This window comes from Ursus americanus, chromosome 12 (genome assembly GCF_024610735.1).
Source record: "Ursus americanus isolate L20-20 chromosome 12, mUrsAme1.1.p, whole genome shotgun sequence".
Classification (NCBI taxonomy): Eukaryota; Metazoa; Chordata; class Mammalia; order Carnivora; family Ursidae; genus Ursus; species Ursus americanus.
Genome location: NC_142138.1, coordinates 41,109,431 through 41,136,302, shown reverse-complemented (window position 1 = coordinate 41,136,302; position 26,872 = coordinate 41,109,431). Strand labels below are relative to the sequence as shown.

Below are 26,872 nucleotides of genomic sequence, written 5' to 3'. Positions count from 1 at the left end.
CTGCCTCTGGAATAAAGACCATAACCCAGATCCCAGTTGATCTTTCAACGTCATCCTCAGTGAGCCCACTGTAATCATAGACCTTGGATGATTCTTAGTATCGCTCACTACCATTGTACCTTTGCTCATTTCTTTCCTTTGTTTTAAAATACATTTTGTCCAGTCTTTCATCAATGAAATCTGAGTCATTCTTCAAGATCTAAAAGTAATGCCACCTCCCCTGTGAGGCCATCTAAAATCTTTCTGAATATAATCAATTGTTGCTTTTGCAGACAACCAAGCAGTTCATTTGTAACATTACTTAACACCCAAACATCTCACTTTATGTTACAATATTTGCTCCAAAGATCCACCAAGAGAGAGAACTCTCATTTGCTCTTAAGATATCCAATAATAATGGGCTCTTAGTTTGGATTATATGTATCAGTAAAATGTGCCTCAGGTGTTGCACGAAAAAAATACTATTTTTCAATTTTAATAATATCAAGTAAAGGCAATTTTAGAAGGACATCCAATTTCACCATAGTGGTATAAGTAGGGGTAAATTTTTATATAATATTAAGAAGACAATATATAAGTTCATATTGAAAAACAAATTGCCCATAAAACTGAAAGGAAAGGGGGGGATTTAAAATTTTCAATGTGAAATTTTATTTTCTGATATTTTTTAACAGTTTTGATTGTCATATTAGTGCTATAAATATTTTTATAATGTAATAAAATTTCAATTTTTATAACTTAATAAAATTTTTTATAGCATATGGAGAGTGAATCTATAACCATTGGCAGGTACTTAGTTTTTACCACTGTTACTGCCTGCCAAAAAGCCAATTTCACACAAATACAGTGGTGAAGATGGAACTGACACTTAATGTCTACTTAATCCACCCAGAAATTTCTGAAAATGTTTGTAGCATTTGCTAGCTTTTTAAAAATGTGATGTTGGTTATGACTTCTTTGCTTATTTTTAATAAAAATTCACTGTTGACTTCGCATTTTTCTATTATTTAGAGCAAACCCCAAATTATATAAGCAACATGCTCCCCCATCTGCCTACATCATAGAATAAAAGGGGAAAAAATAACTGCAGAATTGAAACAAAATACTAGTGATTATTTAGGGATGATATACGTATTTTTATCGTTATGAAGGAATACTTACATTAGTAGTAAGGGTAGTTCTTTAAATAGGGGCGAAGAAAAGGAAAAAAAGACAAGACAAGAAAAAAAAAAAGAGCAAGTAGAAGTTAAAGAACAAAGCAGAACAAAGCTGTCCCCTAACGCCCCTAGGAGACAGGCAGGCGCCAGCCACCACCGCTCCCGCATTCCCGCCCGCCACTCTCTTTCTCGGACCAAGGCGGCGGAGCCGACTGCGCATGCGGCGCCCGCTGGGCTTTAGAGCCCAGACAGCCGAGGCGCAGGAACCGCACGCACCTGCCGCCCGCGCCTAGTGTCATACGCCCCGCTCTCCCGCCTCGGGGAAACAGGCGAGACCCCCGCAGTTAGTGCCGCAAAAACTGTGCGTGTACTTTCGATTCCGGTCCTCTGCATCCCCCACCCACGGCTGCATGGCTGTAATATCCGGCAGCTCTCCCTCTTCCAAAGGGAACAAGCGGTTTCCTGAGAAGCCAGACGCAGGCGGAGCGCCTGAGGGGCGAGGGAGAGCGGCTGAGAACTTGTCCCCTGACTGCAGTGCCCGCGCCACGTAAGTTCGCTCCTAAACTTGGTTTTGCGGGCACGTTTTGGTGAACAAACTAACAAGAACAGCACAGGCCCAAGCGCAAGCTCCGCGCTGCCCCGGGAAGGCGGCGGGACGCCGGCGCGGGGAGCTTAGCTTCAGCCGCTCAGCGTGTCCCGTGGACCGGGGCTCCTGCGGGGCGACAGCGCGCGCGCCGCGTCTCTGAGGCATCGTTCCCCCTCAGGCATCACGGGGAGCCGGGCGCAGTGGCTGCGGAAGGGGACTGAAGCCTTTCTCCAGCTAGATGGGGGCACCTCCCCCCCACAACCGCCGCGGGGGGCGCTGGGTGGGGTCGCTCCCTCCTGGGGCGTGTCCTGCCTGCCCCCTGCCGGGGACCGGGAAAACAGCCTGGATGGCCCTTGCGTCACTGACCACTTAAATCCCGGAAGATTGTCTCCTGTTTATGTTTGTACTATTCACATTTTATATTCCATAGAGACAGCGGAGGTGTATGGAGTTATTCAGTCTCACGCTAATCGATTGTTAAAAATAATCCTAAAGTTTAAGCGTATTTATCTTGCACTGTTTATAAATAGTGTACTCCATACACAAATCTTTTTTTTTTTTTTAAGATTTTATTTATTTATTTGGCAGAGAGAGAGAGACAGGCAGCGAGAGAGGGAACACAAGCAGGGGGAGTGTGAGAGGAAGATGCAGGCTCATAGCTGAAGAGCCTGATGTGGGGCTCGATCCCATAACGCCGGTTTCACGCCCTGAGCCAAACAAACGCTTAACGACTGAGCCACTCAGGCGTCCCTGTATCAGAATATCTTGTGGTATTTGCTGAAAATATGGATTTTGGACATTTTTAACCGTCCTTCCAGATGATTCTTATAGACAGTAACTTTTGGAAACTATTGACTAACTCCGTCTAATAGAACTATCTCATTCTGCTTATTTAATTTGGATTTAAAATCGTCTTAGCTTGGATACCTCAGTCCTGCTTTGCAGTTAAAAAACAAAACAAAAACCTTTGTAATCTCTTATATTTCTCCCAAAGCTTTTAAAAATATTAAATCCAAGAAAAAAAATCTACAGTTTGTTTTATAGCACAGCAGTAAAACTCTTGCTTTACTCCATATTTTTTACTCTCTAAAACCTAATGAACTGATTTTTTTTCTGAAGAAAAGGATTTTTAGTTAGCCTAGAATTTTCGGTAATTTACCCGACAGAATGTACTGACTCATTGCCTCAGTTGCTAATTACAGAAACAGTACATTAGCCCTTGAAAATTAAAAATAATTCATTGACAGCCTATTCGTTGTTAGCCTATACAGTTATGGATGAAGAAGGAATTATTGTTTTACCCTTAATATTGATAAGAAAATCAAGGCTTGGGGCACTTAGGTGGCTCAGTTGGTTGGGCATCTGCCTTGGGCTCAGGTCATGATCCTGGGGTCCTGGGTGAGTCCTGAGTTGGGCTCCCTGCTCAGGAGGGAGTTTGCTTCTCACTCTCCCTCCCCCCCCCCCCCGCTCCTGCTCCCTCTCTCTCTAAAATAAATAAATAACATTTTTAAAAAAAGAATGAAAGAGAAAATCAAGGCTTACTTGGTTCCTTTTTCAGGGTTTCACAGACAGTAGGTGATTTGAACCTTCTAATTTGATCCTGGTAGCCTCACTCCAGATGCTGTGCTGGGATGCCCCAACATGGCTCTTTGTTCCTTGTGCCTGCTCATTCTGCATTAGTGATCAGGCTCCCTGTCAGCCCTTCCTGTTGTGCCTCTCCTGCCTGTTTTTCCTTCTCATGAGATGTACCCTTTCCTTGGTTGCATCTGTCATTGTCTCCTTCACACTCACATTGACTCCTGGATGAGAGAAGTGTCACTATTCCTGTCCAAATGGAATTCTGTCTTTTTTGTCTCCTCAGATACTTAGTTTTACTTACATAACAATTACAATGTATGAGGCATGGTTTTAGATTGTCATAACTATCATGAATTATTTAATGCTCCCAATGACCTATAATGTAGTTAGTATTACCATTTTATGAGAATACTTACAGAGGCACAAAGAGATTATGAATTTTTTTAGTGGTCAAACAGCTAGTAAAGAATGGATCCAGTATAGGAACCCAGGCAGTCAGGCTGTAAACACAGTATGTGATGGTGCCTCTCTTCACTTGTCACTCTTGTTCCTGTTCTAGTTTTATTCCTACTGGAGCTCACCCCCTATATTACCAATGCCTTCAGGCAGCTTTGTATTATAAGCCAAAAGGCCATGGGTGTTTGCCATGCAATTAATAATTTTTTGTTTCTCACAAGAAATAAATGGACAGTGTCTAATTTCACAAAATGTAGAGGCAACATAGAATGTTGAGAAGTGTATGAAAAAGCATTCTTTATCCTGAAGTTATGCTTAGTTGCTCTTTAATATTTCATTTAGTGTCTCAAATGAGGTAAGAGAGATGTTACATGTCAGCATTCGTCTGTCCTAGATGATGCAGGATTGTGCTTAGGTATTGTACAGACTCACAACAATGGTACAGGAAGCAGATGCTCAGTTGTGCAGAGGGAGCTCAGCTTTGACTTGTGGACTAACCTTTGGGGCACCTTTGAGCCTGAGGGTGTCTTCCACTTGGGCTCTAGGACTGCCTGAATGACTGTAAAAGAAACCCCTCCTTGGATGGAGAGCTGGAAATAGTGTAGAACACTGTTGCTCAGCATTGTCATAGAGAAAATAAAGGGACAAAGCTCCATGACTGTCTCTGTCTCTTTATCTCATGAAATGCTCTAGTCACTGAGAGAAAAATATTCAAACTTTCCCAGATGTGGGACTCTGTCAGATCTGGGCAGAATCTCAAACATCCACACTACTGCCTTACTTCTCTGTAAGCCTATAAACAAAAAACATTATAAAGCCTAGAAATGTCCTTTTCTTCCAGTTTAATAAATTCTGGAACCATATCTTTCTCTAGTCACTATAAAGGTATTTCTGTTCTGTTTTAAGAGAGAGGTCCATTTTTCACCGTTCTCCTCTCTTGTCACTCAGCTATCCACCCAGGCTCCTTTCCCCAACAGTTCACTGTTCTCATCGAGCTCACTGGTGACCTCCATTTTGTCTCTTTCTACCCTATGTATGAATTCAACCCGAACACCCCATATCCCCATTGCCTGCGTATTTCACACCCTGATAACTTTTCTCCAGAAGCGCTCATCATCTTCTAACATTTTATATATTACGTATATCATATAATATGTATGTATATGTTTTATATATATAATTTATATATGTAATATATTTTGCTCATTAGAAGTCTTCTCCTAACACGATAAAGCTCCATGAGGCAGGAATTTGTATCCATTTTATTCATTGCTAGATACAGAGCATCTAGAATAATGCCTAGCACATGGCAGGTATACAACATATATATAAGTTAAATTAATGACTATTCACAACCTAAGAATATGTTTAGTCCTTCTCCATGTAAACTCTCCATATATTTAGTCTTGTTGGTCACTTCCTCCTACTGGATACCCACACCACCTACCCTTCTGAGACACCTGGGCTCTTGGAACTCATATTACTTTATGTATCCACGGTGCAGGATGATATAAAAATATCCTTGCTGTTTTGATGCATATACTATAGCCTCTCATATCTAACTTTCCCGATAGACCTTTCTCCTGAGCTGCACATCAATTCGAATGAGCAAATGTTTATGTAGTGCCCAGTAGGTGCTGAGAATTGTGGAGGCCTTACCTCCACTGAACTTACTGTTATGAGATTCAAGTGAACATGACAAAGTGTGGGTTGAATGCTTTACCAGCAGGTAATGCTTGCATTTGGGTCTACACAATTCTATTTTAATGTCTGTGAGTATAGCAGAATTAAATATGTCTAAAAAAATTCAATACCCACTAAAAACATATTTCTATTTTTCTTACTTTTTGACATTTACCCAGCTATCCAAGGTAAAAATCTAGGAGTCACTTTAGATGCCTCTCTCTCATTTTAATCTTCCAAATCATCACACATGCTGTCTCTTCTCATGTTTAACTCTCTCCTGTTGTCATATTTACCAAATTGTATCTTTTTTTTTTTAAAGATTTTTTTATTTATTTATTCGACAGAGATAGAGACAGCCAGCGAGAGAGGGAACACAAGCAGGGGGAGTGGGAGAGGAAGAAGCAGGCTCATAGCGGAGGAGCCTGATGTGGGGCTCGATCCCAGAACGCCGGGATCACGCCCTGAGCCGAAGGCAGACGCTTAACCGCTGTGCCACCCAGGCGCCCCCAAATTGTGTCTTTTGATTCCTTCTTTCAAGCTATATTAGATCACCTTTCTTTTACTTAGACACCATCCCATGCCTATGTCTATCATGGCATTTCTCTACTTATGCTACAATCAGTGATTATTGCCTGTCTTCTCCAATATACCATAAGCTCTTGAAGAATTGTAGTAACTAGAATCGGAGCTGAAATGATCTGTACGTGATCAGTTATCCAGGAGATATCCTTAAAGGAAGGTGACCTAGCCTCCTTCCTCCTTTCTTCTTCTGCTGGATAGAAGGGACATGTGATGATGAGTCAACTTGTACCATAAAGTGGCATCGTTAAAAGATGGCTAAGGAAGAAATACAAGGAACCAGTGCCCCTGATGACTTTGTGAAGTATAATCTTTATCTTTGTACACTTGTGAAAAAGGGTAGTACACCTTTAGCTTTTTAAGGGACGGTTTTCTAGGGCTTTCTGTTGTTCACAGGTGAACCAAAGCCTAGCTGATACAGATTCTAAGGCACTTTGAAGGTTGGGACTCTTACTCATTTTTATATCCCCAGCATTGAGCATGGCATCAGGTTCATCAAATATATAATGAATTAGGTAATGAATTAGGTACTAAGTTAGACTGGATGTCAAAGTTATGCCTTTTACAAAATGTAAGATGAACTGAAGTCTCCTATGAGACATAACACCCTGTAAATAGATGGGTTGTCTGGAAATAGATTGGTGGCTTGATGACTGTGCAGGAATAATAGCATCTGTTCAGATCACGCTGTGCATTATAATGGCTTCGTACATGATGAGTCAATAGAGAACCCTTGCAGTTGCCCCATCAGGAAACTTGTGAGATCACTATTCAACTCCTGCTTTTGCCACTGACTGACCATAAAGCCTCTACCAATCCTTTAGCTGAAATATCTGTACTACTGTTACTTTATCTAGTAAGAAAAGATAAAATTCTTTAACTTCCAGGGATTTTTTAAGGGATTTTTAAAAGATCTATACATAGATGTATGTATCTTTTTATGTATGTACATATCTTTTTTTTCCTTAAAAAAATTCTTACCAAGGTTTTTCATGCAGAGGGATTCCTGAACAAGAACATTATTTTTAGAGAACTGAATGACTGGAGACAAGTATGTGCCATCATCGCTATCACTAGGGATTATGGGCATGTTAGAGGAAGAGATCTGTGATCTGCCAGTGCCAGGCTATATGCTTTTCCCATAAAAATGTACAAAAAAGTAGGAAGTAGATATACACGTTCCTTGAATAACCATTAAAGATGGCTTTGGGATCTTACATTCTACTGAGAGGCTCTTCTGCATTACAGGTCACAATGGCATCTGGATCCACCATGACAGCACCCATTTGTCTAGTGGAAAACCACGGAGAGCAGCTGAATGTGAATCCAGAAGCATTACAGATTCTTGACAAGATTTCTCAACCTGTGGTGGTGGTAGGCATTGTAGGGCTGTATCGGACAGGAAAATCCTACCTGATGAACCGCCTGGCAGGACAGAACCATGGTGAGTATTGTCCTGGGACCAGGGCTATTTGCTTGGAACTAGCGGGAGTGCAGACTGGTCATGCTCCTCTAATGTCATCATCTAATGAACAACCTCAACCCCATTTGTTCATAAAACCTCTTTTCTCCAATAACGAAGTACCATTTTCCAAATTGATATAAACAGAATTAAATTTTTTTCAAATTTTTATTTAAATTCTAGTTAGTTAACATACAATGTAATATTGGCTTCAGGAGTAGAATTCAGTGATTCATCACTTACATACAATACCTGTGCTCATCATAACAAGTGCCCTCTTTAATATCCATCACCTATCTAGCCCATCACCCACCCACCTCCAACCGTCAACCTTCAGTTTGTTCTCTATCTTTAAGAGTCTGTTATGGTTTGTTTCCCTCTCTCTTTTTTTTTCTCCCTCCCATATGTTCATCTGTTTTGTTTCTTAAATTCCACATATGAGTGAAACAATATGATATCTGTCTTTCTTTGACTTATTTCACTTAGCATAATACACTGTTAGCTCTATCCATGTCCTTGCAAATGGCAAGGAATGGAAGTTTGACTTCTTCCTGGCCTATTCAGATGCCTTTTATTTCTTTGTGTTGTCTGATTGCTGAGGCTAAGACTTCCAGTACTATGTTAAATAATAATGATAAGAGTGCACATCCTTGTCTTCTTCCTGACTGTTGGAGAAAGGCTCTCAGTTTTTCCCCATGAAGGGGTGATAGGATCTTTCATATATGGCCTTTATGATGTTGAAGTATGTTCCATGTATCCCTACTTTATCGAGGGTTTTTATTAAGAAAGGATGCTATATTTTGTCAAATGCTTTTTTTTTTTTTTGCATTAATTGACAGGATCATATGGTTCTTATCCTCTCTTTTATTAATGTGTGTATCACACTGATTGATTTGTGAATATTGAACCAGCCCTGCAGCCCGGGAATAAATCCCACTTGGTCATGGTAAATAATTCTTTTAATATACTCTTGAATTCAATTTGCTAGTATCTTGTTGAGAATTTTTGCATCCATGTTCATCAAGGATATTGGCCTATAATTTTCCTTTGTAGTGGGGTCTTTGTCTGGTTTTGGAATTAAGGTAATGCTGGTTTGGTAGAATGAGTTTGGAAGTTTTCCTAAATGGAATTAAATTTTATGTATTTTTCGATGTCTTCGGTACTCAACAAGAAGTTTATAAGATTCATCCATTTTTTTAGTATGTAGCTATAATTTCTTTATTTCACTGCATTATAGTATCTTTTATCTTTTATGAACAAAGTTGTCTTAGGTATTCTTGTAATTTTATCCTGATGCATAGGTACACAAATGCAAACTTCTCTTATATAATATACCCTAAAATGGAATTTCTGTGTTAGAGAGGATATGCTTCTTCAGGATTTCCAGATAACTTCAATGACTTTTTCAACTCTCTGTTCAAGTTACATGTTCATTAGCAGCAATTAAGAATTCTCACATCCAAAGAAAAATTTTGGACTTTTATGTTTTGATGACTATTTGGTTGTATGTCATGTGCCTCACTATAAATAAGGTTGAGTACCCTTTCACATATTATTTGTCCTTTGTATTTCCTATTTTGTTAAATACCTGTTCAAGTCTTTTTAAAAATTGTAATTGGGTTGTCTTGTTTAGTTCTTACTGATTTTTAGGAGAATCTGCCTCTGGCCCCATTAGTCATTAGTCATTTCTTTCTTTCTTTTTTTTTTTTTTTTAAGATTTTATTTATTTATTTATTTGACAGAGATAGAGACAGCCAGCGAGAGAGGGAACACAAGCAGGGGGAGTGGGAGAGGAAGAAGCAGGCTCATAGAGGAGGAGCCTGATGTGGGGCTCGATCCCATAACGCCAGGATCACGCCCTGAGCCGAAGGCAGACGCTCAACCGCTGTGCCACCCAGGCGCCCCTAGTCATATCTTTCTGTGTAGACCATGCAGCCATTGTTTTCCAAATATCTTACCTCCTCTCTGGCTCAGCACCATTAGGTGCTGAACTTCAGTTCACTAAACTCTAAGGATCCCCATACATCCATGTTGCTTTCTCCTCTTCTCTTGCAGGCTTCGTCCTGGGTTCCACAGTGAGGTCTGAAACCAAGGGCATTTGGATGTGGTGTGTACCCCACCCCTCCAAGCTGAACCACACCCTGGTCCTTCTGGACACTGAAGGTCTAGGTAATATAGAAAGGGTAAGGCAAAGTCATGAGGGAATCTTCTTTGCTCTTGACTCTACTTTTCATTTGCTACCTCAATTCAAATTCTCTTACCTCTTCTTGCAAACTTTAAATCCAAGTATGAAAATGAGAATATATTTTTCCCTGAACTTCTCTGATCAGCTCAAATATTTGGGTATGTAAGAACAACATCTTCTTACTTTTAACAGTTTGATAAACATACAGTTTAATAAATACTTAACCAAACAGCTGAATTCCAGGGTTCTGTGCTAAGTACTACAGACACTGAAGTAAATAGGGCAAATGCCTAGAGCTTAACTGCAGGAAACAACATGTACACAGTGTGATCAGTACAGGGTACCATGCACAGAGTAGGCAACTAATCCAGTCATATGACTTTGAGAAAGCTTCCCAGAAGAAATAATGGCTGAACTGTAACCCATGAGGTCAGTGGGAGCTACCAGTTCAAGCACGTGGAAATGATGGATTTAGAAGTAGGAGCTGTGAAATAGGGTTTCAGTAAAGTAATTTATTTAAATCCTCTTCAGACAAAGCTTCAGCTATACCAAGAGCATTCATAAAGGGTTTTAGTTCAAGTCTCTGGTTTTGGAGATGACCTCATCTCTGACTTCTATGAAAGAATGACCTTGACCCACTGAAATTATTTTACCTGATATAATCTTGGGTATTTTGTCTTTATAGTATTAAGTGCAACAAATTGTTTTGCCTTCCTATTTTATATTACTCAGCCTATATTCGAAGTAGCATTGGTAAATATCTGGCTTCCATAAATATGGGGAGAGAGTATGCAGAGATTCTGTGCTCAGCTTTGAAGTTCTCAATAGTAACTTCAGTATAAAACCAAAATGATTCTCCTGATGTTGAAATAGAGTGTTATTTGGCCCAAATCCTGCTTTTAAAAAAAAAAAGCAGTCTAAGTTGGATACTTTTAGGGCTAATAAAATAAGGTCTTGAGGAAATAGTTTTTTCCCAAAAATATGAAAACGTTTTTCAGTCTTCCAGATCAAGTCTGGTAGGCATAGAATCTAGATAACTGCATTTGTACAAGGCAACAAAATACACCGTTTTGTAATCTGCTGATGGCGGCAGAACTAATGGCTGACGCTAGAACTGTGGAGTGCTTTGAAATACCTGACTCTATTTTCCTAGTCTTCAAAGAACTTCAGATCTTTCCTTTAATCTTGTTTCCAGCTTCGTCCTCCATATCTGCATCCCTGACTGCTTCAGTCAAACAGAAATAACTCTAACAATTTTTTAGGATCTGTACTTTCTAATAATTCTGACTTGGTAGTGTTAATCCTTCCATCTGCATGATCCCTTCACATCTACATGTCCACAGTCTGTCAGCTTTTTGAAGTGCAACAGTTTTCACCATATGGCCATCATATTCCGGCAGACATAGTCACTTCTTGCTCTGAAGTTACATGGTACTTTTTTCCATGTGAGAGATTATAATCTTGGTCGTATTTATATGTTGACATGTTTATCTGCCCCTTCATAAATTATCTTGAGTACAGGAACTCTCATATAGACCTTTGTATCCATACAACCAAATGCAGTGTCTGGCATTTTATAGGTGCCTAAAGAGTAGTTGTTGAATTTTTTTTGAATAGCATTTGTGTTGCAAATATAGATAATATGAAGAAAAATTTGTTATAGAAATAATTGCTCACATTACTGTATGTCTACTATCATCTAGGCACTGCATTAAACATTTTACCCATATTGACAATGTCATTTACTTCTTTTAATAGCTAAGATACTGAGGCCCTGAGAGGGTACTATATTAACACTAAAAATGAGGTTGGATTTATGATTGTCTTCAAAACATGTGTTCTTTGTCTTAAGATTCAGCAATATATAGTAACAAAATAATGAATGAGTGAATGAATGAATGAATAAGCCTTCTAAGTCCCTTGTCTAATGTGCTTTTTAGATTGACCTTAAGAATGACTCACAGATCTTTGCCCTGACTGTGCTTCTGAGCAGCACCTTGGTCTACAACAGCATGGGCACCATCAACAACCAGGCCCTGGAGCAGCTGCAGTATCCTTCCAGGGATGAAAACACCAAGTTTCATTGAGTTTACAGGAATGGCAACTGATATGTCATCTTTCCTGTGACTTAACTGTCATGGTTGCAGAAGGGGGTTGGGGGGGGGGCCCAGAATAAAAATTAGTGCTTATAAAATTTATTTCTGTCTGAGATCTGGAAATTGTGGTGTAAAGTACTTCTTCCTTAGCTAGGTTCCCAGCTATGTGACTGAACTATCACAGCTAATCAGGGCGAAGTCGTCCTCAAAGTTCAGTGGGGTAGACGACTCTACAGAGTTTGTGAGTTTCTTTCCAGACTTTATTTGGGCTCTACGAGATTTCACACTGGAAATGAAGATAAATGGACTCTTCATAACTGAAGATGAGTACCTGGAGGATGCCTTGAAGCTGCTTCCAGGTCTCCGAGTATGGCTTAAATGGTGGCAGGTTTTTTAATGGATGGGATCAACTGAGCCCCATCATTCAGCATTTGACCTAAATGTTTATTTGAATTTGGATTGAAGCCAGTGCTAATGATGATTGGGCTTTGTGGATTATTAATACTTTAAAGTCTCTAGCAATTGGAGCTTAAGCTCACTAAAGAAATTCAGGGCCCAGTATTAGATCAGATAATTTAATGCTAATTAATAACATGAAAAAATTTCCAGATTCAATCAGTGCTATAACTTCTTGAGGCCCACATACTCTAGTGGTTTGTCAAGAGCTCTTCCTGTTCTTTATTGAAAATAAAAAAAAGCTCATCAGATTGGAAATTGCTAAACAAAATCACAATGAAATCAATTACTTATTTTTAAAATGTATTTCAATAGTAATAATAATATAGTAATTGAAATAGTAAAATAGTATATTTTAATAGTTTTATCTGATTAATAGATTATCTGATCTAATATTGGGCCCTGATTTCTTTAATGAGCTTAAGCTCTAATTGCTAGAGATTTTAAAGTAATAAAGTGATAATATTTAATAAATAGATATTACCAGTGCCTATATAGTTATATTCTTCATAGAAAAGATATTTACACACTAACAGGTCCAGAAAAAATGTTGACATATCTTTCCAGTTGTCAGTCCTTCATGTAACCTTTCTTATAACATCATCCTTTTTGCTTTGTAGCCTTATACAATATGCTATTTTTACATTATAAATGTATTACATGTGTTATATTTAGCAAAGTGGATAATGGAAGGGATCTATAGGGAATATCAATTTTTATTTATTCATTAAACAGCTGATATGTGCCACAGAATTGCTCTGTAAGGTCCTATGAAGTCTGAATTGGTCTGATATAGGGAAATGATGAGGTCTCAAATTACATTTAAAGTATACTTCAGAGATTTCAGTTGAAGGAATCTCTAAACATGTTTATGGGGTGATATGTTTTTGGCTTATGCTTATAAAAGTTTTTCTTTACTGACCTGGGTATCATTTATTTCCTTCCTAACATTTTCCCCAGCAAAATGTTATCCTTTTGCTCTGTCATCACTTTAAAGCCCATATTTCATTTTTGATATGGGAATAAGATCAGAAAAGTACTTCTGACCTCTTTTTTAATTGTAGTTGACACATAGTGTTACATTAGTTACAGGTGTAGAATATAGTGATTTGACAACTCTGTACATTATGCTATGCTTACTGTAAGTGTAGCTCCCATCTGTCACCAGACAACATTGTAACAATATCACTGACTAATCCCATGCTGTACCTTTCATCCCCTTGACTTCTTCATTCCGTAACTGGAGGCCTGTACCTCCTGCTCCCCTTCACCCATTTTCCTCATCTCCCACCCCACCACCATCCTTTCTGCAACCACCAGTTTGTTCTTTGTATTTATGCGCCTCTTACTCTTTTTTTTTTCTTAGTCATTCAATAAACATTTATTAGATACTTAATCCATGGGATCCCATAAAAATGCTAGGGAAACTATCATAAGTTTCTTCACTTGGGCTGAATGCCTCTCCTTCCACTCCTGAAGTACTTCATTGACTGACTCTTAGCTCTGTTCAGAAAGGAATTTTCCTTGACTTCGGTAAATTGGCACAAGATTGATTTGCAAAACTCATGATTAGAATAAAGGAGATTCACAGGCAGAGGAGCTGCAATAATGCAAAAACGCCTGGAAATGAAAGTCCTGACCCCCTTACCTGAAGGCCACTTTTCAGTAATCAGGTTTTTTTCCACCTTTGCAGGCACAAATCCCAAAATCCAGAACTCCAACTTGCCCAGGGAGTGTATCAGGCAGTTCTTTCCAAAACGGAAGTGCTTCATCTTTGACCGGCCTACAAGTGACAGAAATCTCTTATTCCATCTTGAGAAGGTGCCAGAAGACAAGCTAGACAGTACTTTCCAGGAGCAATCAAAGAAATTCTGTACCTATATTTTCAATCATACAAAGACCAAGACCCTAAAAGAAGGAATCATTGTCACTGGGAGCCGTGAGTCACCTTTGTCCCAAAGCATGTCTCTGTGTCAGTGTGTGTCGTGGAGCTTTGATTATACCCTGAATTTGTCAGTGATTTTGTTCACATCTGTGTGTAACTATGGAGAAGCAGATGTTCATGGCAAGAAAAGATATCCATGTGTGTTTATTGATTAAAGTCTCCCTATGTGAGGGTCTGCTGAGACTTAATATATCTCAGGAACCTAATCCACTAATCATAAGAAGGCAAGCTGCAGTTAAAGAGAGGACATCCGTATATTGAGGAATCCTATGGGATAACTTCTTGTCTTTAAGGAGAAAGCAGTTATTTTGCAAATTTACATGAGTCAGGCCATAAATAGGAAGCTAGGAGTTCCTGCAAGTCCACGGAGACAGAGAATTATGTGTGTAATCTTATGTGCAGGGCAGGCTTTGTGGGCATGTGACTTAAGCATTCCTGTAGTACCCTGAGTGGAGATGGGCCCGTACTTGCTTTAAGATTCTCTATCCCTGTTGACTTCTCGATCATTTTCAACTAGGAGTTCACATTTTTATTTTGTACCGGGCCACACAAATTATGTAGCTGGTCTTGTCTGTGTCTATTACTTCACCCATATAACCTATTCCTTTTCGTTCTCATTGAATGGGAAACCGTTTTTCCAGTGGTTTCCATGTGCATATTGTATAATTGGTCATTTAAATTGTAATATGATGAAATGGAGAACAATAAAAGAAAGAACAGAAAAACAGTAATGCTGTTAGAAAGGAATAGATTCCCAAGAGGAGAAAATAAAATTTCCTTGTAAATAAGGTGGGGTTTTTTGTGATCTTAGAATGATGCTCCATAAAGACTATAAGCCAATGATTGAGACCTTGGTATTTATCCTCAAATTTCCTGGCTCATTCAGGGCTGAGAACTCTGGTGGTAACCTATGTGGATACTATCAATACTGGAGCAGTGCCTTGCTTAGAGAACGTGGTGACAACTCTGGCTCAGCGTGAGAACTCAGTTGCCGTGCAGAAGGCAGCTGACCACTACAGCAAGCAGATGGTCCAGCGACTGATGCTCCCCACAGACACGCTCCAGGAGCTGCTGGATGTGCATGCAGACTGTGAGAGGGAAGCCATTGCAGTGTTCATGGAGCACTCCTTCAAGGATGAGAAGCGTGAGTTCCAGAAAAAACTCATGGTAATTGTCTTAGCATTTAGCACTCCTGTTTTCTCCCCTTCTGAAATGGTGCTTAGAGCCTATATTTTTGATCAAATTGCTCATCTCTTTATCATGGTCAAATGAGCCTGATTGTTGTGAGACAGGGCTCTATAGGCTATAGATTACCTTTTTACTATAACATAGGCATTTTATTAATTTTCTATTGCTGCATTAAAAATTGCCATGAATTTTCCAGTTTAAAACAGCAAACATGAATATGCTCACCAATCCATAGGTCAGAAGTCTGGCACGGGGTGGTCATGTGCTCTGCTCATGGTATCACAAGGCTAAAAACAAGGTGTCAGCCTGACCAAGTTCTCATCTGCAGGCCTCTGAGGAACCTCCAGTTCATTAACGTTGTTGGCATATCCCATCCCTTGGATTGCAATTTATAAATTCAAGGAAAAAGTTCTGTGCTTGTATCTTCACACACTTGAACCCTTGGGGGAAGGACTCATGAAGGATTCCAAACTCTGTTCAGAGTATTCTTTAGTCATCACTGGGTGTTTGATTTTCTTTGTACGCATTTCCATCCACAGCAACCCAAATCCTTTGAGGAAACACTACTTCCATCCACAATTCAACTTTCTGTTGTTCATTGTTGATGGTTGGGTCACTGTTAATCATACTACAGCAGAAGTAAAATTGGAGTTCATGTCTTCCAACCCCATCATTTTTACAGATGATAAGCCTGAATCCAAGAGAGTTAATGCGCTTTCCACAGAGAATAGATCAGAACTAGGACTAAAAGTCTCTTGGAGTGCCTGGGTGGCACAGTTGAGTGTCTGACTCTTTGATTTCAGCTTAGGTCATGATTTCAGGGTTGCGGAATTGGGCTCCCCGTCAGGCTCTGTGTTCAGTGGGGAGCCTGCTGGAGATTCTGTCTCTCTTCCTCTCCCTCTGCCCCTTCCCCAACTTGGATGCATGTTCTCTCTCTCTCAAATAAATAAATCTTTAAAAAAAAAAAAAAAAAAGAACGAGGACTAAAAGTCTCTTGACTCCTGGTCCATTCCATGTTCTAGTCTACTCATAGATGATCATGATGCTTTTTCTAAGAGACAACATTGGACTTTCCCCCCTAACAGCTTCTTTCTATTGGATTTCTTCATTTCCCTGGCAGGACACCGTAAAGGAAAGAAAGAAAGATTTCTTGCTGCAGAATGAAGATGCTTCTTTCAAATATTCCCAGGCACAGCTTAAGCAACTTTCAGAGCCCCTGATGAAAAGCATTTCAATAGGAACTTTCTGTGTTCCTGGAGGATACCATCTTTACTTAGAAGCAAAGGAAAAGGTTGAATCGGACTATAACCTAGTGCCCAGGAAAGGGGTTAAGGTGAGGAATAAAGAGAGAGGGGTAGTCGTCAGAATCCTAGAGTCAAAGGGTATTTGCTTTTTCTGAAAATCTAAGATTACAGCATCATTTTGAGGGAGAAAGCAGAGCATGGTGATATTGCCACCCTTTTAGTTTTTATCTACAATTAGTTATATATTGTTGAAGAGACCAGAAATATTTCTTCCCAAGAAAGCATGTAGAATTGGGAATTCTGGATTAAAGAGAACAGTTTTTCTTTATCAAACAATGTGATCATTTCTTTGCTGAGTATAGAGGCTACAAAGAGTAAAGACTCTATCTTTGTTCTCAAGATGATATTATGGGAAATGAAGATAAATAATTAGGCAATTGTATGATTATCATCGTTTCATGAACAAATAGTAAAAATAATGGTAATGATTATGATGACAATAACAATAATTATAATAATGGCTGACATATACCACGCATATGGTAAGTAACCCATAGTTAGGTACTTCCGTTGGATTGTCATTTTAATGTTCAGAATATTATTATAATTTAGATACTATAGTTATGCAGTCAAGAAATGTGTTATACAAAGAAGTAAACAAGTTGCCGAAAGTCATACTACCAGCAAGTGGGAGAGCTGGTAGGGCAGCTCAGAGTAATGGGCTATCTTCAAAACTGGAAAGGCAGCTTGGTAAAGCACCCTCGAAAAGGAGTAAGAGATTTAAGATGAAAGTATCCATAAATGTTATCCTAGTTAAGAAAGGGTGTATGAGCATCCTTCCTGTCAGAAAAGAGATTGAGCAAATGTTTGAGAAAACAGGGGGTTCCTGTTCATACATGCGCAGGAGTCTGGTTGGCTGTACCTGGGATAGGTAGTGGAAGGCTTCCCTGGAGAGAAAGATGGAGTGCTAAGAAGGAGGCCACAGGAAGGTTTCAGTTATCACAAAAGAACTCATAATTTATATTGGAGCCATGGAAGGAGAATTAGTGAGGTATATCTAAGCAAATGCAAAACTTACAAGGCCAGATTTATGACTTTATAGAATGATAATTTCCCTAAAAAGACAAGATCTTTGCTACATGACATGTCTCTGCTCCTTGTTTCTTCAGGCAAATGAAGTTCTCCAGCAGTTCTTACAGAACCAGGTGGCAGTAGAGAACTCCATCCTGCAGGGAGACGCTCTCCTCACTTATCAGGAGAAGGCCCTAGCAGGTACAGGTGCAGGGTTGAGCTCATAGCAGAGTGGGTAGGTTCCTGCACTACCTTCAGACAGAGATGAGAGCAAAACCTTCCTGAAACAAAGAGCCTCCTCTCTTTCTGTGGAACGGCACTGCTAAATATAACAATCCGAGTTGTCTTTTTAAATTTGGCAGACAAGGAGGGCCGTCTCGATCACATTCTGAAATATGCTCTTGGTAACCCACGTAATTCAGAGGTTTCTCAACTACCTTTTCAGTCAGTTTGATATCTGTGCTGAGGAGGCTAGAATCAGACCTTTTGTTTTCTTCTCTCTCTAAAATATTTGTGGAACAGTTGAGTGGGCTTTGAAGAAGGCAGCTGAGAAGGAAGTGAAGCTGCTAAGCCAGAAATACAAGGAGCAACAGCAAAAACTGGAGGCTCAAGAGAGAAGCTTCAAGGAAAACATAGCCCAACTGAGAGATAAGTTGGAGAGAGAAAGAGAAAACTTTCGGATGGAACAGGAAAAAATGTTGAAGCACAAGCTGAAAGTAAGTCTGCCCAGAGCCTGGGCAGTGCCCAGTGGACAGTGCCGTGGTTCCTCAGGAAGAGGAGGGCCAAAACTAATAAAAATCATGACCCCAGAGAGAATCGTAAAGACATGCTTCATTAAAACTTCAGATCCGTCTGGACCCTGCTGAGGCCCTTAAATCCACAAACTCCAGGGCTTTAATGTATTGTGAGAATTTGTAGTGTGCAGTTAACATCCCTGAGGGTGCCGGGCTGCTGTTTGTGGTGATTGTTAGGGTGATCTCATTGGACCCCAGTTAAATAGGGCCTTAGTCCACTAGTCCTTAGGATTCTTGGTTAAACCATCAAACAGACCTGAAAGAACTCCATCTTATCTTAAAAGTATCAGATTAGACTTGAAATACAGGATTCCTAAAGCTCTAAAATGTGCTGCATTTGTTTCCAGATCTGTGTGAGTTATCCTACAAAGCACAGAGGAAAATCATTCTTCAGCTCAACTTGGAACTTGATAACCAGCGTTCTACAGAGGGGCAGCAGTTCCCATTATTTGTTAGACATGTGTGTTCATGCTACCTCAGTGGAACTGAGAAATAATTAGAATTAATCCTGCATCACTCTGAAGGGCATCCCCAGTGTTGGAACTCCTCTCCTGAGGATAGTTCTCAGGTCTGACCTAGTCTGACCCCACCCCACTCTTAGTGAGGTGGTGCTAAAGGAATCGTGGGAAGTTGTAAACCATGATACTCCCACTCTCCAGGACAGTCTCATCAAAGAGCACTCTCGGGTGATAGAATAGTAGACAATGGTGCTTCAGTGCTGAAACTGTTAAAACCTTTACTCTTGATAATAGAGGATTTTCAAAAGTAGACTCCTTCTCTTTTATAGATCCAAGAAGAACTTCTTAATGAAGGATTTCTAAAGAAATCTGTGAAGTTGCATGCAGAGATACAGCTACTAAAAAAAGAGATTGCTGCAAATAAGGAAGATAAATGTTCGTTGGGTCCATGGATCTTTGGTGTGATTGGTAAAATGTTAGATAAAGAAATGCCAGATCCTAGTAAGTTGCCTGGTGTGGGGATGAAGATTCTGGGCTCATAATGACTTAGGTCCAGAATTCCTTTTAGGGATTAATAAAATGAGGGGTTTTGTGATGCTGTGACTTACTTTGGAAGCATGTGTCATATTAGTTTCTTCTAACAAAAGTTTAAAGAAAAACCGTGATTACTCAAGTGTGACATACAAAAGTCAGACTTAATTTTGATCAAATTAAAGAAATAGTAAACAAGATTGTAAAAGAGAAGTGTAAGAAAATGTTAAATTTGCAGTTGTAGCAAAACAAACAAAATACTGCAAAATAAAATCAGCAGACCTGATTGTTGCTTTCTTCTCTCTCTAAGACGTCTGTGGAACAGCTGAACAGGCTAAGGAGGAGGCAGCTGAGAAGGAAGTGGAGCTGCTAAGCCAGAAATACAAGGAGCAACAGCAAAAACTGGAGGCTCAAGAGAGAAGCTTCAAGGAAAACATAGCCCAACTGAGAGATAAGTTGGAGAGAGATAGAGAAAACCTTCAGAGGGAGCAGGAAAAAATGTTGAAGCACAAGCTAAAGGTAAGTCTGCCCAGAGCCTGGGCAGTGCCCAGTGGACAGTGCCGTGGTTCCTCAGGAAGAGGAGGGCCAAAACTAATAAAAATCATGAACCCAGGTGGAATCATAAAGACCTATGATTCATTTAATGCCTCAGATCCATCTGGATCCTGCTGAGATCTTTAAATCCACAAGACGCTAGCACTTTCTGTAATGTTGGTCGTTGAAGTGAACAAATGGCATCCCCAGATTGCTAGGCTGCTATTTGTAGTGACTATAGTATGTTTTCATAATGCCTGGAGTGAGTAGGAAGTTAGTCCTATAGTCCTTAGGATATTAGTACAACCATCAGATATATCTAAAATGGATATACTGGGTCTGAAAGTATCAGATTATACCTGATATGAAATACAGAATCCTGAAAGCCGTATAACTTGCTGCATTTATTTCCAGATCTGTGTGAGTTACTCTATAAAGTATAAGGGAATAGTCTTCCTTATTCCAACATGCAGCTTGACAGCCCTTTTTCTACACTTTGTTAGCAATTCCCATTTTTTGTAGGTGGGTGTGGCCATGCTACCTAGAACTGAGAATTAGTTAGGATCAAACCTACATTCTCTCCCAAAAGGCATCATTAGAATTGGAACACATTTCTGTGATAGTTCTCAGTCTTGACTTAGCTCTCACATTTCCCCACCCTCAGTGAGATGATCCTGAGCAAATATTAGGAAGTTATGAGCCATAGAGTCCTACCATCAGGGTCAAAACATGGAAATACTGAAAAACCCTATCAAAGAGCATTACAATAGAGAAGTAGATGGATATGCTTAGCTTAGCTACTAGTGTTAAATACAAAACCCAGCTTGATAACTGGAAATTTTCAAAAGTGAACTCTCCCTTTTATAAGTCCAAGAAAAAATGCTTATTGAAGGATTTAAAATTCTGAGATCGCAAATGGAATAGGCTCAGAATTCCTGCCTAGGAAATTATGAAATGAGGCTCCTTTTGTTATGCTGTGACTCATTTTTGAGGTATATGTGTCATGTTACTTTCATTTAACAAAAATTTAAAACTAAAAAGTGATTATCTAAATATATAAAGGCCTTACACAGAAAAGACAAGCTTACTATTGATTAAATTAATTTGAAGAACTGAGAAGCAGGTTAAAAGATACAGTGGAAAAAAAGACCAAATTTGCAGTAGCATCAAAACTAATATGATACTGCAGAATAAAATTATCATCAAGTATGTAGAATTTATACAAAGAAAGTTTTTAAAATATGATGCAAAAATTGACAGAAATTAAAATATCAATATTATTTAATATGTTAATTTAATTTGACCCAAAACATATGTCAAACATTATTTTTCAGAAAGTAGAAAAATTAATTCTAAAGTTTTTATGGTAAAGCCACAAACAAAAATATCCAGTGCAATCCTGAAAAAGAGACAAATGAGAGGGGAACTAGCTCTAGCCACATGTTAAAACATCCCAACAATTAGCATTGTGGTACTAACATCTGAATATTGAAACAGTCAAAAAACAGACTTAAAAAGTCGGTGCAGGGGCGCCTGGGTGGCACAGTCGTTAAGCGTCTGCCTTCAGCTCGGGGCGTGATCCCGGCGTTCTGGGATCGAGCCCCATATGGGGCTCCTCCGCTAGGAGCCTGCTTCTTCCTCTCCCACTCCCCCTGCTTGTGTTCCCTCTCTCGCTGGCTGTCTCTCTGTCAAATAAATAAATAAAATCTTAAAAAAAAAAAAAAGTCGGTGCAAAGTCATGAGGAAAGTGAGCAGATGATAATTTAGGCATTTTCTTTTGTGAAGGAACATGGAATATTCAACAAAGGATGTTTGAACTATAGGTAGCCATCTGAAAAAGAAAAGTTAAGGTCTTCTTTACATGTTATACCAAGTAAATTTCAGATGGTTCAAAGATATAAACATGAAAAAATTATACCATAAAATTAAATAATAGGGGGGAGTTAAAAAAAATAATATTCAAGTAGGTAGAACTTATTCTAAGTATGACATAATGGAAATAAATAAAATATATTTTAATTTTTTTTCTCTGAGTATAGTTGACACATGATGTTACATTAGTTTCAGGTGTACAATATCATGATTTTTCAAGTTTACACATTGTGCTATCTTCACTGCAAGTGTAGCTAGCATCTGTCACCATACATTGCCATTACAATATCATTGACTATATTCCCTATGTTGTGGCTTTTATTCCCCTGACTTATTCATTCTGTAACTGGAAGCCTGTATCTCCCACTCCCCTTCACTCTAGTAACTATCAGTTTGTTTTCTGTATTTTACAGGTCTGGTTCTGCTTTTTGTTTGTTTATTCATCTGGTTTTTTTTTAGATTCTACTTAGGAGTGAAATCAAATCAAAACCACAATGAGGTATCACCTCACACCTGTCAGAATGGCTAAAATAAAAAAGACAAGAAATAACAAGTGTTGGCAATGATATAGAGAAAAAAGAACCCTCATACACAGTTGGTGGGAATGTAAATTGCTACAAGCACTATGGAAACAATATGGAAACAAAATTCTCAAAAAATTGAGAATAGAAATACCATATGATCCAATAATTCTACTTCAGAGTATTTACCCAAAAAAACAAAAACACTAATTCATAAAGTTATATGCCCCCTATGTTTCTTGCGGCATTATTTACAATAGCCAAGATATGGAAGCAATGTAAGTGTCATTGATAGATGAATGGATAAGGAAGTTGTGGTGTATACACACACACATATACCTACAATGGACTATTACACAGCCATTAAAAAGGATGTGCTATTTGCGATAACCTGGATGGACCTAGAGGGTATTAAGCTAAGTGAAATAAGTCAGGTTAAGATAGATAAAAGAAAATACTGATAAATTCAACTATCTAAGAAAAAATGTTCTTCATAGAAAAACATAAGCATATATGTTGGCTAATTGAATTTAAAACAAACAAAAAATAAAAAAGGAAAATACGAACAAAGTAAAAATACAAATGGCAAAATGAGGAATACATTTTAATATATATCAGAAAAAATGATATAATTTCTTTAAGCCAATTTCTTTTTCTCACTGCTTCTTTTAAGCAGTGAGAAAAAGAACAACCCTGTCCCCCAAATGGATAAATATGTTAGAAGAAATGAAATATGTTCAACTTTACTAATAAGAAGTGATGTGCAAAATAAAGTTATGAGGCTCCTGTTTCATCTCTAAGGTTAGCAAAGAAAAACACATTTGATCCTAGGTTGCCAAGGATTTGGAGAAATAGAAAATCTCCCATATTTTCTAGTAAGTGGAAATTAGAATAATTATATATCAAGGTATTAAATGCACATACTTTTGATCCAGCAAGTTCATATTTAGGAACTTATCTTATAGACTTAATTGTCCATATGCCAAATGTCATCCATACTAGGATGTATGTTGTAGCACTTGTGTATGGCAAAAAATTAGAAAAAAATATCATCGGGTACTGGTGATAGAAATCATGGGGCATTTGTACAAAAGAATATTCTAGAGTCACTACAATGGAAGGGAAAACCCTATTTGTACTAATATGAGAAAATCTCCAGATTTAGCATAAAGTGAAAAAACAAAGATGCAGACAGTATACATAGTTGCTACTAGTAAATTTAAATACAGTGAATATATACATCTATTTTATCTGTCTCACGAAAAATATAGAATAAACTAGTAACTACGGTCACAACTGAGGATGGACGTAGGTAGTTGATGTGAGGCTTGAGTGGATGGCTAACTTTACATCATATATCCTCCTCCATGCCTCTTACATTTTGTAGAGTATATATTTTTACATATTTAGAAATGAAGACATAAAATTACTTAAAACCAAAATAATAATACATAGAAAGGGAACATTTAATGACAAGATAGGAGTGTTCATGCTTCTTGAAACAGCATACCTCAGTGTAATAGGAAGAGTCTGCTGATTACAACCAGAAACTAGAAACCATAAGATATGCATCCTAATCTTGTTTTAATTCTGACCTTTCAGTATTCTAATTTCTTTTCTTTTTTTACTGAGGTACAGTTGACATATGACATTATATTAGTTTTGGGTGTACAACATAATGACTCAGTATTTATGTACACTGGGAAATGATCACCACAAGTCTAGTTACTGTCCCTCACCATGCAAATTTATAATTCTTTTTCTTGCGATGAGAACTTTTAAGATTACTCTCTTGGCAACTTTGAAATACATACTACAATATTATTGATGGCCATTTGTATGTCGTCTTTGGAGAAGTGTCTGTTCATGTCTTCTGCCCATTTCTTGACTGAATTATTTGTTTTTTGGGTATTGAGTTTGATACATTCTTAAAGATCTTGGATACCAGCCCTTTATCTGCTATATCATTTGCAAATATCTTCTCCATTCCGTAGGTTACCTTTTAGTTTTGTTGACTGTTTCCTTTGCCGTGCAGAAGCTTTTTATCTTGATGAAATCCCAGTAGTTCATTTTTCCTTTTGTTTCCCTTGCCTTTAGAGACATGTCTTGGAAGAAGTTGCTGCGGCCGAGGTCGAACAGATGACTGCCTGTGTTCTTCTTTAGGATTTTGATGGATTCCTGCCTCACATTTAGGTCTGTCATCCATTTTGAGTTTATCGTTGTGTATGGTGTAAAAGAATGGTCCTGTTTCATTTTTCTGCATGTGGCTGTCCAATTTTCCCAACATCATTTATTGAAGAGACTGTTTTTTTTTTTTTTTTCCATTGGATAGTCTTTCCTGCTTTGTTGAAGGTTAGTTGACCATAGAGTCGAGGGTTCATTTCTGGAATCTTTGTTCTGTTTCACTGATCTGTATGTCTGTTTTTGTGCCAGTACCATGCTGTCTTGATGATCACAGCTTTGTTATGTAGCTTGAAGTCAGGCATTGTGATGCCCCCACCTTTGGTTTTCTTTTTCAACATTCCCCTGGCCATTCAGGGTCTTTTCCCTTCCAAATTTTAGGATTGTTTGTTCCAGCTCTGTGAAAAATGTCAATGGTATTTTGATAGGAATTACATTGAATGTGTAGATTGCTCTGGGCAGCATAGGCATTTTAACAATTTTTATTAACAGACACATGAAAAAATGCTCAACATCGTTTGCCATCAGGGAAATACAAATCAAAACTACAAGATACCACCTTACACCAGTTAGAATGGCTAAAATTAACAAGACAGGAAACAACAAATGTTGGCGAGGATATGGAGAAAGGGGAACCCTCTTACAAATGTTGGTGGGAATGCAAGCTGGCACAGCCACTCTGGAAAACAGTATGGAGGTTCCTCAAGATGTTAAAAATAGAGCTACCCTATGACCCAGCAATTGCACTACTGGGTATTTACCCCAAAGATACAGATGTAGTGAAAAGAAGGGGCAATGCACCCCAATGTTCATAGCAGCAATGTCCACAGTAGCCAAACTGTGGAAGGAGCCAAGATGTCCTCCAACAGATGAATGGATAAAGAAGATGTGGTTCATATATACAGTGGAATATTACTCAGCCATCAGAAAGGATGAATACCTACCATTTACATTGACATGGATGGAACTGGAGGCCGTTATGCTAAGTGAAATAAGTCAAGCAGAGAAAGACAATTATCATATGGTTTTACTCATGTGGAATATAAGGAACAGCACAGAGAATCATAAGGGAAGGAAGGTAAAACTAAATGGGAAGAAATCGGAGACAAACCATGAAAGACTGGACTCTGGGAAACAAACAGAGCTGCGGAAAGGGAGGTGGATGGAGTAAGGGGTAACTGGGTGATGGGCATTAAGGAGGGCATGTGATGTGATGAACACTGGGTGGTATATGCAACTAATGAATCATTGAACAATACATCAAAAACTAATGTTATGTCGGCTAATTGAATTTAAATAAAATATTGATGATAGTCACTATGCTACATCTAATTTTTTTTTATCTTCAGTCACTTGGGAAGTTTGCTGGAATGCCTCTAAGTTCCAACCCCGTGCTTATAAAGGGGGTGAATTAGAAGAAAATTTTCCTTCAGAATCAACTAGATTTTTCTGGAATTCCTTTCCAGCTGCCTCATGCTTTAGAATATGATATAGCTGGAATGAGCTACTTACAATTTTGCAAGGTGCACATATTATCTTTGGACTCTGGGCCTTTGTATATAGTATGCAGACTTATTAAAACAACTCTGCTCCTTACCACATTCTCATTATTTGCTAGCTTCTATCCCTATTCAAGGTCTCCTATTTTCCTGACTTCCTAAGGCTTGATGATATATTCCTCTTCTGTGTATTGTCACCCCTATCAGAACACTTTTTATATAATTGTGAAATTAAAATGACCTATTTACAGCTGTCCTACCTCCTCTCTCTTGATCTCAGGTACTTGGTCTTCTTCATCTTATCTTTAGCTCCCACCCAGCACAAAGCCCACCACATAAACACCAGGTGTTCAAAAAGTGATAGAATAAATATGGGAGGTGCCATCCTTTAGGACCGCAGTTTACCATGTTTTCACTGTATTAGCTTCTGTCTAGAGTTCTCAAAAGGAAGGATGCAGTTTTAGGAACTAGTGAAGAAGGGCCTCCTTGAGGCAGGAAGGACATGCCTGCCCATCTGAACCTGGTGCCCTGTTCTCTCTGCAGGACTGGACAGTCTACGTGCTCTGTGTTCCTCAGACTTCTTCCTGTGACAGTTACCGGAAAAGCAGTCATCACATAAGACTCAGAGGCCAATTATGACATTTAAATCGTTTTTTAAAATGCCAGAATACTACGCACCTCTCATTCTACTATAGTTTTTTTATCAGTTCAGTCTACTTCTGCTGAAATAAAATGATGCTGTTTGTTTCCACTGCATTTATTACTAATAAAAAAATGTTAAAATGAAAAAATA

General features: G+C 38.6%; 1 protein-coding gene across 6 annotated transcripts; it reads left to right on the top strand.

Annotated features, from left to right (window-relative positions):
- The first annotated feature begins 1,421 nt into the window (after positions 1-1,421).
- LOC123795238 (guanylate-binding protein 7-like) lies at positions 1,422-26,872 on the top strand. Of its 6 annotated transcripts, none has more exons than XM_045801835.2 (14): positions 1,422-1,704; positions 7,291-7,486; positions 9,560-9,687; positions 11,630-11,739; positions 11,948-12,144; positions 13,935-14,180; positions 15,073-15,353; positions 16,495-16,707; positions 17,788-17,890; positions 18,212-18,405; positions 19,271-19,442; positions 19,783-19,991; positions 24,497-24,592; positions 26,623-26,872. In XM_045801835.2, exons 2-13 carry the CDS (start codon positions 7,297-7,299, stop codon positions 24,560-24,562), a joined length of 2,109 nt encoding a protein of 702 aa, XP_045657791.2. In that variant the 5' UTR covers positions 1,422-1,704; positions 7,291-7,296; the 3' UTR covers positions 24,563-24,592; positions 26,623-26,872. The 6 variants fall into 6 exon arrangements, with proteins under 6 accessions (XP_045657791.2, XP_087722209.1, XP_045657793.2 ...); XM_087866083.1 differs by lacking the exon at positions 26,623-26,872 and adding an exon at positions 25,073-25,897; XM_045801837.2 differs by lacking the exon at positions 26,623-26,872 and having other exon boundaries at positions 1,423-1,704; positions 19,271-19,376; positions 24,497-25,897.

What these genes read in the sequence shown, in the direction of transcription:
- LOC123795238 (XM_045801835.2), top strand. Translation starts at nt 7,297, where the DNA reads ATGGCATCTGGATCCACCATGACAGCACCCATTTGTCTAGTGGAAAAC. An exon ending in CAGGCCCTGGAGCAGCTGCA is followed by an intron (nt 11,740 to 11,947) that starts GTATCCTTCCAG and finishes CTAGGTTCCCAG; the next exon opens with CTATGTGACTGAACTATCAC. An exon ending in TGCCTTGAAGCTGCTTCCAG is followed by an intron (nt 12,145 to 13,934) that starts GTCTCCGAGTAT and finishes CCACCTTTGCAG; the next exon opens with GCACAAATCCCAAAATCCAG.